The 12,528-nt window shown below is 59.7% G+C and overlaps 3 protein-coding genes across 3 annotated transcripts; 2 read left to right on the forward strand and 1 right to left on the reverse strand.

Annotated features, from left to right (window-relative positions):
• Window positions 1–1,525: 1,525 nt before the first annotated feature.
• LOC119878135 (basic salivary proline-rich protein 1-like) lies at window positions 1,526–5,215 on the reverse strand. Its single transcript, XM_038588862.1, has 2 exons — window positions 3,968–5,215; window positions 1,526–1,549 (listed from the first exon to the last, which is right to left on the reverse strand). Exons 1-2 carry the CDS (start codon window positions 5,213–5,215, stop codon window positions 1,526–1,528), a joined length of 1,272 nt encoding a protein of 423 aa, XP_038444790.1.
• Window positions 5,216–7,216: 2,001 nt separating this feature from the next.
• LOC119878136 (histone H2A-Bbd type 2/3-like) lies at window positions 7,217–7,828 on the forward strand. Its single transcript, XM_038588863.1, has 2 exons — window positions 7,217–7,241; window positions 7,337–7,828. Exons 1-2 carry the CDS (start codon window positions 7,217–7,219, stop codon window positions 7,741–7,743), a joined length of 432 nt encoding a protein of 143 aa, XP_038444791.1. The 3' UTR covers window positions 7,744–7,828.
• Window positions 7,829–8,684: 856 nt separating this feature from the next.
• Window positions 8,685–10,643, forward strand: LOC119878137 (40-kDa huntingtin-associated protein-like). Its single transcript, XM_038588864.1, has 3 exons — window positions 8,685–8,740; window positions 8,836–9,593; window positions 9,690–10,643. The coding sequence occupies exons 1-3, from the start codon at window positions 8,685–8,687 to the stop codon at window positions 10,031–10,033; spliced, it is 1,158 nt and encodes a 385-aa protein (XP_038444792.1). The 3' UTR covers window positions 10,034–10,643.
• The last annotated feature ends 1,885 nt before the right edge of the window (window positions 10,644–12,528 follow it).

Consider the following 12,528-nt stretch of genomic DNA (forward strand, 5'->3'; position numbering starts at 1 on the left):
AATTTAAAGCAACAATCATAAGAACACTTGCTGAGCTTAAGAATGGAAGACTTCAGAGAGGCCTTACATCAGAGATAAGAGTTTTAAAAAGACAATCAGAAATGAAAAATGCAATAACTGAGATTCAAAATACACTTGATGCAATGAACAGGAGCACAGAAGAAGCAGAGGAATAAATAGGTGATATGGAACATAAAATAATGGAAAATGATGAAGTTGAGAAAAGAAGCATTATGGAATACAAGAGTAGAATTATGGAACTCAGTAATTCATTCCATCAAACATAATAACATTCATATTCTAGGAGATGCACAAGAAGGAAAGAAAAGGGAGCAGAACATTCATTTCAGGAAATAATAGCCGAAAACTTCCCTATTTGGGGAAGGAAACAAACATCTAGATCCAGGAAACACAGAAAATTTTTATAAAAATCAACAAAAGCAGGCGAATACCAAGGTCAATATTCTAGCTAAATTGAGAAAATCTAGTGATAAAGGAAAAAATTTAAAAGCAGCAGGCAAAAGAAGTCCTTCACTTACAAGGAAAAACCCATAAGACTAGTTGGAGATTTCTCAACAGAAAACTTGGCCGAGAGAGAGTAGCATGTATATTCAAAGTGCTGAATGGGAAAAATCTGCAGCCAAGGATATTCTCTCTAGCAAGTCTAGAGATTTAGAGTAGAAGGAGAGATAGTTTCCCAGACAAAAACTAAAGGAGTTAGTGGCCACTAAACCAGCCCTGCAATAAATATCACAGGAGACTCTCTTAGTGGGAAGGACAGACCAAATGTGTCAAAGACAAGAAAGGATCAGAGAAAATCTCCAGAAACAATGACAATACAAGTAATAAAATGGCAATAAATACATATCTATCAATAATTACCCTGAATGTAAATGCACTAAGTAAACTCTCCAATCAAAAGACACAGGGTGTCAGAATGCATTAAAAAAAGACCCATCTATATGTGGCCTACAAGACTCATTTTAGACCTAAAGATATCTGCAGACTGAAAGCAAGGGGGTGGAGAATGATTTATTGTGCTAACGGACGTGAAAGAAAGGTGGAGTAGCAGTACTTATACCACACAAAATACATTCTAAACCAAAGATTGTAACAACAGATGAAGAAGGTGCTGTATCGTAGTACAGGGGACTATCCAACAAGAAGATCTAACAATTGTAAATATTGATGCCCCTAACTTGGAGGCACCCAAATATATGAAAGGATTAATAACAAACATAAAGGAACTCATTGATAATAATACAATCATAGTAGGGGACTTTTTAGCTCCCCACTTAGAGCAATGACCAGATCATCTGAACAGAAAACCAACAAGGAAACCATGGCTTTGAATGACACGCTGGACCAGATGGACCTCGCAGATATATCCAGAGCATTCCATCCTAAAGCAGCAGAATACACATTCATTTCGAGTACACATGGGACATTCTCCAGAACAGATCACATACTGGGTCACAAAGAACGTCTCAACAAGTACTAAAATATTGGGGTCATACCGTGCCTGTTATCTGACCACAACACTGTGAAACTGGAAGTCAAACACAAGAAAAAAAAAACTTGGGAAGACCACAAATACATGCAGGTCAAACAACATGGTACTAGGCAATGAATGGGTCAACTGGGAAATTAAAGAAGAAATTTTTAAGCATACATGGAAACAAATGAAAATGAAAACACAGTAGTCTAAAACCTTTCAGATAGGGTAAAAGTGGTCCTAAGATGGAAGTATATTGCATTACAGGCCTACCTTAACAAGCAAGAAAAATCTCAAAGAAACAACCTAACCCCTAAAGGAGCTAGAAAAAGAACAACAAATGAAGTGTAACACCAGCAGAAGAAGGTAAATAAGAGATTAGAACAGGAATAAATGATACGATAACTAAAACAACAGTAGAAGAGATCAATGAAACAGGAGCTGGTTATGTGAAAAAAAAGTAATACAATTGATAAACCCCAGCCAGACTTAAAAAGAAAAGTCCCAAATAAATAAAATCACAAATGAGAGAGGAAAAATCACAACCAGCACCACAGAAACACAAACAATTCTAAGAGAATAATATGAAAAATTTATGCCAACCCATTGGACAACCTGGAAGACATGGATAAATTCCTAGAAACACATAACCTACCAAAACAGAAAAAAGAAGAAATAGAAAATTTGAACAGACAGATAACCAGCAAAGAAAGTGAACCAGTCATCAAAATCTCCAAACAAACAAAAGGCCAGGGCCAGATGGCTTTACAGGGGAATTCTTCCAAACATTAAAAAAAAAAAAAAAGAGTTAATACCTGTTGTTCTCAAACTATTGCAAAAAATAGAAATGGAGGGAAAACTTCCAAAGTCATTCTAAGAGGCCAGCATTACCCTTAATCCAAAGCCAGACAGACTCCAGTAAAAACAGAATAGAGGCCAATATCCCTGATGCACATGGATGCAGAAGTTCTCAACAAGATACCAGCAAATCAAATCCAACAGTACATTGAAAGAATGTGGGATCCCACCAGGATCAAGTGGGATTTATTCCTGTGCCGCAAGGGTGGATCAATATTCACAGATCAATCAGTGTGATACACCACATGCATAAAAGACAGGATAGCACCCATGGGATCCTCTCAATAGATGCAGAAAAGGGATTTGACAAAGCACAACATCCATTCTAGATAGAAACCCTCAACAAAGTAGGGATAGAGGAAACACACCCCATCATAATAAAGGCCATATACAGAAACCCGCAGCAAATCTCATCCTCAATGGGGAAAAACTGAGAGCTTTTCCTCTAATTTCAGGAATAAGGATGCCCACTCTCACCGCTGTTATTTAACATAGTGCTGGAAGTCCCAGGCTCAGCAGTCAGACAACAAAAAGAAATAAAAGGTACCCAAATCAGGAAGGAAGAAGTTGAACTTTCGGTCATTGTAGAGGATGTGATGCTATATATAGAAAACCTGAGTTACTCCAAAATATTGCTAGAATTGATAGAAAAATTCAGTCAAGTCACGGAATACAAAATCAACATGCAGAAATCTGTTGTATGTCTATGCACCAATAATGAAGCAGCAGAAGGAGAAATCAAGGAATAGATCTCATTTACAACTGCACCAAAAACCATGAGATACCTAAGAATAAACCTAACCAAAGTTGGAAAGAACTGTACTGCAAAAACTATAAAACACTTATCTAAAAAATTGAAGATGACAAAAAGAAATGGAATATATTCCATGCTCAGAGTTTGGAGGAACAGATATGATCAAAATAAAAAATATATTACCCCAAACAACTACACACTTAATGCAATTCCTGTCAAAATACCAACAGCATTTTTCACAGAAGTAGAAGAAAAAATAGTGAAATTTATATGGAACCATAAAAGAACCCGAATAGCCAAAGCAACCTTTTAAAAGAAAAGCAGGGGGCAGCCCGGGTGGCTCAGTGGTTTAGTGCTGTCTTCAGCCCAGGGCATGATCCTGGGGACCCGGGATCGAGACCCATGTTGGGCTCCCTGCATGGAGCCTGCTTGTCCCTCTGCCTGGGTCTCTGCGTGTGTGTGATGAATAAACGAATAAAGTCTTAAAAAAAAAAGCTGGAGGCATTACAATTCCGGACTTCAAGTAATATTATAACCTGTTGTGATCAGGACAGTAAGGTGCTCGCACAAAGCAGACACATGGATCCATGGAACAGGATAGAGAACCCAGAAACGGGCCTTGAATTCTATGGTCAGTCTTTGACCCAGCGGGAAAGCCCGACTGATGGAAAGAGAGAGACTCTGTTCCAGAAATGGTGTGGGGAGAAGCGGACAGCCGTGTGCGGTAGATGGACCTGGAGCACTTTCTCACACAGAAAACAAAAATAAAACAAAATTAAAACATTGCTGAAAGTCACTCGGGAGGCCCCGAATACGCGGGAAGCCCCGCCGCCCCCCCCCCCCCCCCCCGGTGTCAGGACCTGAACGTGTCCCATCGCCGAGTCGCGCCAGGCGACGACAGGCCGCACCCCCTCCGGAAGCTCCCCCGCACCGCCCTGCGCCAGCCCCGAGTGCAGTGGGGCACGCCTGGAGGGGCAACAGAGGAGGGCCCCGCCCGGACTCCCGGCGCACCGCAGCCTCCCGGCCGCGCCGACCCCGCCTCTGCTGCACCGCGGGGCTGCTTCGGACCCGGGGGCGGCGACAAGGACCCATGCCCGGGGGGGGGGGGCGGGGGGATCACTGGGCCACCCGCCTGCAGCCCGGGCTCGGGTGCAGCCCTGGGGCGCGGGGGAGCCCGCAGGAGGCTCCACGGGGGCCCGGGTCAGCGGGCTGCACCTGCCCGAGCTCCCTGTCCCTCGGGCCCCGCCCTGCCCCCTCCCTACACACGGGGGAAGTGACCCCCAGTGCCAGGTGCCGCGGCACAGCCGGCGCGGGGGCTCGCGAGGCCGCACCGGGAGGAGCAGGCGGCGGGCCAGGGGCCAGTGGGGCGGCGCGGCGGGAGCAGGGGGCCGGGTCAGCGCGCTGCCCAGACAGCGGGTGTCGCCCTGCCGTCGGGCCCCCCATCCCGCGCCCGGAGGGGCCCCGCGCGACCTTCGCCGCCGCCGCCGCCGCGCACGTCCGCCCGCAGGTGCCCCTCGCCGCCAGGGGGGGCGCGCAGTGGGGGCGAGTGCCCCTCGATGGACGTGCAGGGCGATCCCCGCTGCCTCGGGGGGCCTATTCCTGCTCCCTCGGGGGGACGGACCCCGACTCCTGTCCCTTGGCGGAGGGACCCCGACTCCTGTCCCTTGGGGGAGGGACCCTGACTCCTGTCCCTTGGGGGAGGGACCCCAACTCCTGATCCCTTGGTGGAGGGACCCCGATTCCTGATCCCTCGGGGGGAGGGACCCCGACTCCTGTCCCTTGGTGGAGGGACCCCCGCTTCCTGATCGCTCGGGGGGAGGGACCCCAATTCCTGCTCCCTTGGGGGGGGGGACCCGGGTTCCCGCTCCCTCGGAGAACAGCCCTCCTGAGAACACGGTGCCGAGGGAACGCGGCCGGCGCACACGGCCACCTACTGGTCCCAGGGTGGCCCCTGCAGCAGGTGTCCAGCGGACGCCAAGCGGCAGGGACAGGAGGCCGAGGAGCGGTCGGTCCCCGGGGGCAGGACGGGGTGCAGGGGGCAGTGAGCGCGCGGCGGCCGGGCCGTCTGTGCGGGGCGCTGCCGCGTGTGCAGCCGAGAGGGCCGACATGTCGGGGGTGCACGTGGGGGCGCGCGAGCTCCTGCACGCTCGTGGGTGGCGCCCCATGCCGTCCGCGCGGCGCAGAGCCAGCGACTTCCCGCCTTTTCTGGCGGGCGAGGGCCGGGCCAATGAGGACGCGGTGACCTCATCAGATCTGCGTGTCACCGCGTGCGCAGCGGGGAGGGGAGGGGGTGTCGCTTTTATACGGAGCGGGGCCTCCTCGCCCGCTGCTCAGAGCTCGGGAGCAGCCGGCCCAGCGCGCCGCACGGCGGTGCACCCCGGCGCTCCTCTCTGCGCCCCGACGCCGTCTTTCGGAAGCGCAGCCCGAGGTTGGTCTCTCCGCAGCCCGAGGTCGGTCTCTCCGCAGCCCGAGGTCCGTCTTTCTGCAGCCCGAGGTCCGTCTTTTGCTCCCTCGGGCGGAGGGACCCCAATTCCCGCTCCCTTGGGGGTCCCGGATTCCTGCTCCCTCGAGGGGAGGGGCCCCGATTCCTGCTCCCGGGGGGGGGGGGGGAAGAGGCCGTTATTCCTGCTCCCTGGGGGGGGGGGTGCCCCGATTCCTGCTCCCTCGGGAGGAGGGACCCCGATTCCTGCTCCCTCAGGGGGAGGGGCCCGATTCCTGCTCTCTCGGGGGGGAGGGACCCCGACTCCTGCTCCCTTGAGGGGAGGGGCCCCGATTCCTGCTCCCTGGGGGGGGGGGAAGAGGCCGTTATTCCTGCTCCCTGGGGGGGGGTGCCCCGATTCCTGCTCCCTCAGGGGGAGGGGCCCGATTCCTGCTCTCTCGGGGGGAGGGACCCCGGTTCCCCGCTCCCTCAGAGAACAGCCCTCCTGAGAACACGGTGCCGAGGGAACGCGGCCGGCGCACACGGCCACCTACTGGTCCCAGGGTGGCCCCTGCAGCAGGTGTCCAGCGGACGCCAAGCGGCAGGGACAGGAGGCCGAGGAGCGGTCGGTCCCCGGGGGCAGGACGGGGTGCAGGGGGCAGTGAGCGCGCGGCGGCCGGGCCGTCTGTGCGGGGCGGTGCCGCGTGTGCAGCCGAGAGGGCCGACATGTCGGGGGTGCACGTGGGGGCGCGCGAGCTCCTGCACGCTCGTCGGTGGCGCCCCATGCCGTCCGCGCGGCGCAGAGCCAGCGACTTCCCGCCAGCGGCTTTTCTGGCGGGCGAGGGCCGGGCCGGGCCAATGGGGACGCGGTGACCTCATCAGGCCTGCGTGTCACCGCGTGCGCAGCGGGGCGGGGAGGGGGTGTGTCCCTCGGATACGGAGCGGGGCCTCCTCGCCCGCTGCTGAGGGCTCGGGTGCAGCCGGCCCAGCGCGCCGCACGGCGGTGCACCCCGGCGCTCCTCTCTGCGCCCCGACGCTGTTTCGGCAGCGCAGCCCGAGGCCCGTCTCTCTGCAGCCCGAGGTCGGACTCTCTGCAGCCCGAGGTCGGACTCTCTGCAGCCCGAGGTCGGTCTCTCTGCAGCCCGAGGTCGGACTCTCTGCAGCCCGAGGTCGGACTCTCTGCAGCCCGAGGTCGGACTCTCTGTAGCCCGAGGTCGGTCTCTGCAGCCCGAGGTCGGACTCTCTGCAGCCCGAGGTCGGTCTCTGCAGCCCGAGGTCAGTCTCTCTACAGCCCGAGGTCGGTCTCTCTGCAGCGCGAGGCCCGTCTCTCCGCAGCCTGAGGTCGGTCTCTGCAGCCCGAGGTCGGACTTTCTGCAGCCCGAGGCCCGTCTCTCCGCAGCCCGAGGTCGGTCTCTGCAGCCCGAGGTCGGACACTCTGCAGCCCGAGTTCGGTCTCTCTGCAGGCCCGAGGTCGGTCCTCTCTGCAGCCTGAGGCCCGTTCTTGTCTGGCAGCCCTTGCCCCGTCTCTACGCAGGCCCGAGGCCGGTGTCTCTCTGGTCCGCAGCCCGATGTCTCTGCAGAGCCCAAGCCCCATGTCCCCGGCGGCCCGACGCCCGAGCCGTCCGCAGCCAGGGGTCCTCCGCAGCCCGAGGCCCGTGGCTCGCGCGGCCCGACGGCCCGTAGCGTCCGCATGCCCCGGGGTCTCCGCAGCCGAGGCCCGTGGCTCCGCGGCCCGACGCCCGAGCGTCCGAGCCGGGGTCTCCGCAGCCCGAGGCCCGTGGCTCCGCGGCCCGACGCCCGACGTCCCCAGCCGTGCCGCAGCCGGGCCGCAGCCCGAGGCCCCGCGCCGTGAGCGCGCGCCGAGGCCCCGCGCGCGGCTTCAGGGGGAGCCGTGGAGGGCGGGCCGGCCGCCCCGAAGGTCGTGCCGCCTCGCGCAGCGCCCGCGCGGGGCTGGCCTTCTCCGTGTGCCAGATGGAGCGCCTCCTGCGGGCCGGCCGCTACGCCAAGCGCCTGGGCGCGTCCGCCCCCATCTTCCTGGCGGCCGTCATCCAGTTCCTGACGGCCACCGTGCTGGGGCTGGCGGGCGACGAGGCCCGGCACAGGCGCACCGCGTACATCACCCCGGAGCTCGTGGACCGGGCGCTGCACAACCACGAGCTGCTCAGCGGCTTGTTCACGATGACCACCGTGTCCCAGGTGGCCCCGGCCCGGTACTAGCCGCCCCCGGCCCCTGATGCCCGCCGCCGCCCGGGGAGCCGCCGGGGGGGCTCGGTGACCCCCGCGTCCCCGCAATAAAAGGCGCAGAGACAACCAGACGTGTGCGCCTGGCTCACTGGGTGCGGGACGCGCCTCGGGGGGAGGGCGGGGGGGGGCGGGGGGGAGGTTGGGGTTTGGGGTTGTGGGCGAGGTTGGGGTGGGGGTGCGGGGCTCGGGGATGACGGGGGGTTGGGGTGCCCTCGGCGGTGCACGATGGGGGTGATGGAGGATTTGGGGTGTGGCGTGGGGCGCGGGTTCGTGGGTGTGGTGCGGGGTTCGGTCATGCGGTCCGGAGCATTGTTGGGGTGCAGGGACGGGGGCTGTGGCGGGGTCCGGCTGGGGTGCAGGGGTGGTGGTGGGGTCCGGCTGGGGTGCGGGGACGGGGACTGCTCGGGGTCAGGACAGGGGGTGGCTGGGCTGGGAGTGACGCTGGGGCATAGAAGACCCCCCCCCACCGCACGGGCCAGTCCCGTGGACGATGGTGTGTGTGGGGCTGGAGCTCAGGACCATGCCTGCGGCGTGGTGATGGGGTGAACGCCGGTGCAGTAACAACCTGGCTGCGGGATGGAGGGGGACACACCTGCCGGCGCGGAGTGAATGGGGGGACACAGCTGCCGGCGCGGACTGTTGGGGGACACAGGTGCCGGCGCGGACTCGAGGGGACAGGGCTTTGACGGAAGGCTGGGGGGGCGGGGACCATCCTGACTCCGGCCAAGCGGCCTCGGGGCCAGGCGGGCCGGCGCCGCGACGTTAGCTCGGGGGCCGGCAGGGGCCGGGAGGGGCCGGGGGCGCGGGCCGACCCGGGGGCCGGGGTCGCCTCGGAAGGGCCGCGGCCCGCCCAGGCCCCGCGCCGGCCCGCGCGCTCGGTTCCGTCCGGCGGGACGGCGGGGGGCGGCGCACGCATGCGCGGGGTCCGCGGGGGGGCGGGGCCCGCAGGGGGCGGGGCCGGGGGACGCGGGCACGTCGGGCGTGCGCGCGTGCGGGCAAGATGGCGGCGGCGGCGGCGGGCGGCCCGGGCGGCGGCGGCGGCGGCGGCCCGGGCGGCGGCGGCGGCGGCGGCGGCGGCGGCGCGGGCCCGGGGCCCGAGGCCGGGGACTTCCTGGCCCGCTACCGGCAGGTGTCGAGCAAGCTGCGTAAGCGGTTCCTGCGGAAGCCGAACGTGGCGGAGGCGGGCGAGCAGTTCGCGCAGCTGGGCCGGGAGCTGCGCGCGCAGGAGTGCCTGCCGTACGCCGCGTGGTGCCAGCTGGCCGTGGCGCGCTGCCAGCAGGCGCTGTTCCACGGGCCCGGGGAGGCGCTGGCGCTGACCGAGGCCGCGCGCCTCTTCCTGCGGCAGGAGCGCGACGCCCGCCAGCGCCTCGCCTGCCCCGCGGCCTACGGGGAGCCGCTGCAGGCCGCCGCCAGCGCGCTGGGCGCCGCCGTGCGCCTGCACCTGGAGCTGGGCCAGCCGGCCGCCGCCGCCGGCCTGTGCCTCGAGCTGGCCGCCGCCCTGCGCGACCTGGGCCAGCCGGCCGCCGCCGCCGGCCACTTCCTGCGCGCCGCGCAGCTGCACCTGCCGCAGCTGCCCCTGGCCGCGCTGCAGGCGCTGGGCGACGCCGCCTCCTGCCAGCTGCTGGCGCGCGACTACAGCGGCGCCCTGGCCGTCTTCACGCGCATGCAGCGCCTGGCGCGGGAGCACGGCAGCCACCCGCTGCGGCAGCCGCCCCCGGCCCCGCCGCCGCCCGCCCCGCCGCTGCCCCTGGCCCCGCCGGCGGCGGCGTCGACCTCGTCGGCCTCGGCCTCGACCTCGTCGGCCTCGGCCTCGTCCTCGTCGGCCTCCGCCCCGCTGGGCCCCGCCGCCGCCGCCCCGGCCCTGCCCGCCGCCCTGCTGCCTGCCGCGCCCGCGCCCACGCCCACGCCCGCGCCCGCCACGCTGGGCGCCTTCTCGGACGTGCTGGTCCGCTGCGAGGTGTCCCGCGTGCTGCTGCTGCTCCTGCTGCAGCCGCCGCCCGCCAAGCTGCTGCCCGAGCACGCCCACACGCTGGAGAAGTACTCCTGGGAGGCCTTCGACGGCCACGGGCCCGACGGCGCCGGCCAGCTTCCCGACGAGCTGTTCCTGCTGCTCCAGTCCCTGGTCATGGCCACCCACGAGAAGGACACGGAGGCCGTCAAGTCGCTGCAGGTGGACATGTGGCCGCTGCTCAGTGCGGAGCAGAACCACCTGCTGCACCTCGTTCTGCAGGAAGCCGTGTCCCCGTCGGGGCAGGGCGTCTGACCACTCGCGCGCGCCAGCCCCGAAGCCGCTTTCCGCCTCTGGCCCCGTGGCCTGCTGCTGCCCCGCCGTTGGACCGCGGGCCGGCCGGCCGGCCGGCGGGCGGCGGTGCCCACGGACCGACGGGCAGGGGCCCGGCACTCGCACCTGTCTTGCTCTTCGCCCGCCCGCCTCCACCGGACGCTGCGGGACTGCAGCCTCCCGCATCCCACAGGCTTCGTGCCGTCCCTGGCGCGGCAACCACCCCAGCATCACGGGGTCAGCCTGGAGGACTTGGCTCTCTTCCCCAAGACGGGCCACGGGACACCGAGCGGCCCCTTTACCCCTGGCCTCTTCTTGCACCCAACTCCCCTGCGGGCCCCCACCCCCACCCCCACCCCCACCCTCCCGTACACCTCTGTTGCAAGTCGGACGGTTGGATGTTGCACACGCCTCTCGGTTCCGTTTTTTGTTCGTCGGGGATCTGCTTTAGCGCAGGCCGGTGTCTCTCCAGGTGCTCACCCAGGTTCTCCTTTGTTGCCCACGCCCCACGCGTACCCCTGGGGAGCACTAGATGGCACGGGCCCTCGGGGCTGCTGCCCTAAATCCACAATAAAGCCGTTCTGATGCCTCTCGCCTGCGGTTCGCCTTCCTCCGTAACGCGGAATAGCTGCTCCACCTGTCGGGAGGCAGCAAGGGGAAGAGCGGGTGGCTGTGCTTCGGGCCGCAGTGTGGTCGTTCACTCGCAGCGGTCCGTGCGCCTGCTGCTCGGGCTGTGCCGCACAGTCAATCCACAGACAACCTTGGCCGCGTGGGCCTTCCTCGGCGCCAAGGCGAATGTGTCCCGCGCAAAGCAGGGGCCCACGTTCGACTGTCGAGGTGTCTGGCGTGCCTTGGAACTCAGGGTTGTGGGCCTAGGTTCCATTCTCAGACGTGGGCCTGGGCCACGCTGGGACTTACTTGTCCTGGGCGCCTTCCCGCCACTGGTAGGTAACTCAGATGTGTTGAATCAGCGTGCTTCTGTCCTATTGCGTGGTCCTCGGCCTGCGAGACCGCGCCTTTCTTGCCCAAGAGGACAGCATCCTGTTTCAGAATCCTACATTTTCAAGGCTTTTTGGTCCAAATGTCGCGTGCAAACGTTACTAGCCGCGTGTTTTTACATTCCACTTGCCTTTAGGGGTTTGGGAGGGCCAGTGAGAACTCTCCAGAATGTAATCTCCCTCTCAGTCCTTCTGCTTTCGGAAAATGCACCCTTTAGCCTGAGGCTGTGTACGGAACTGATCTGGTGGGGTGAGGTTTAAGGATGCGGTTGGGCAGTTCTGTTTTGCCTTTAGTGTGTGTGTGTGTTGGGGGATGTGTAGGCGGTGGTCACCGTGAGTTAAGCGCCTGTAAATGGGTGGGACGGTTAGGTAGTCCTCATGCCGCCATTTCAGCAACGGGGAAGCAGTCAGTAGGTAAGAAAATACAAAAGAGGCCCATCTGACACAGACTCCGCCACCAGTCCTGCGCACTCACGTGGCTGCCTGGAAGGGTCTTTCGGAGCCCTAAAAGCCTAGTCTAACTTATTGCAACAGTGTTAGGGTGTATCCTCCTTTGTAACTTAGCTTTTTCTGGTACAATCTTCTCAACCGGAAATGTAGGCCTGGGCAGCTTTCTTACTGTCTTATGACAAGAATGCTTAGGAGTTACGGAATGTGACTGGTGATAGTATTTGGGTTTGGGTTTAAGAAAAAGCCTCCTTAGGCCTCTGGTCTAACTCCTTGCATTGATGATATAGAGAGGTTACCAAAAACCCTGGTGTTAGGTATATGAGCAGCATTGGATTTCTCTAGAGATATAAATGAACAGAATCTTTGTATGTATAATGTGTGTGTATACTTGTATATGTGTACATATACATACATATACATATGTCTGCTTATATCTAAAAATAGATTGATTTTAAGGTATTGGTTTACATGATTGTGAAGGGTTGAAAATCTCAAAATCTGCAGGATAGGCCAGCAGTCTAGAGACACACAAAAGAGGTACAGTTGGAGTTCAAAGGCAGTTTGCAGGCTTAATGGCTAAGTTCCCTCTTCTTCCAAGGGGGTTTCTATTAAGGCTTTTAATTGATTGAGTGAGAGCTAGCAACAAATGGGGACTGGTAATCCGCTTTACTCAAAGTCCACTGATTAAATGTCAAGCTCAAGTACAAAATAAGCTCACAGAAACATCAAAGGTAAATTTTGAGCAAATGTCAGGGTACAGTGGCCTGACCAATTTGACATGTAAAATTAACGATCACAAGTACACCCTTTATCAACCTGGCACCCAGACCCATCTCCTTTAAAAATTCCTAGACTTGTAATAAAGATAATAACAAAGTTGGTTTTTAGAACCAAAGTTCTACATAGACCTGACATGGTGCGGCTATCCTGTGTACACCAAAACCACAATAACCTTTTTCCCATCATAGTATTTAAGTTTCAGGAAGTCAAGGAGAAGAGAAAATATTAAGGATCATACGTTCTTTAGTG

This window comes from Canis lupus, chromosome X (assembly GCF_011100685.1).
Source record: "Canis lupus familiaris isolate Mischka breed German Shepherd chromosome X, alternate assembly UU_Cfam_GSD_1.0, whole genome shotgun sequence".
In the NCBI taxonomy this organism is placed as follows: domain Eukaryota; kingdom Metazoa; phylum Chordata; class Mammalia; order Carnivora; family Canidae; genus Canis; species Canis lupus.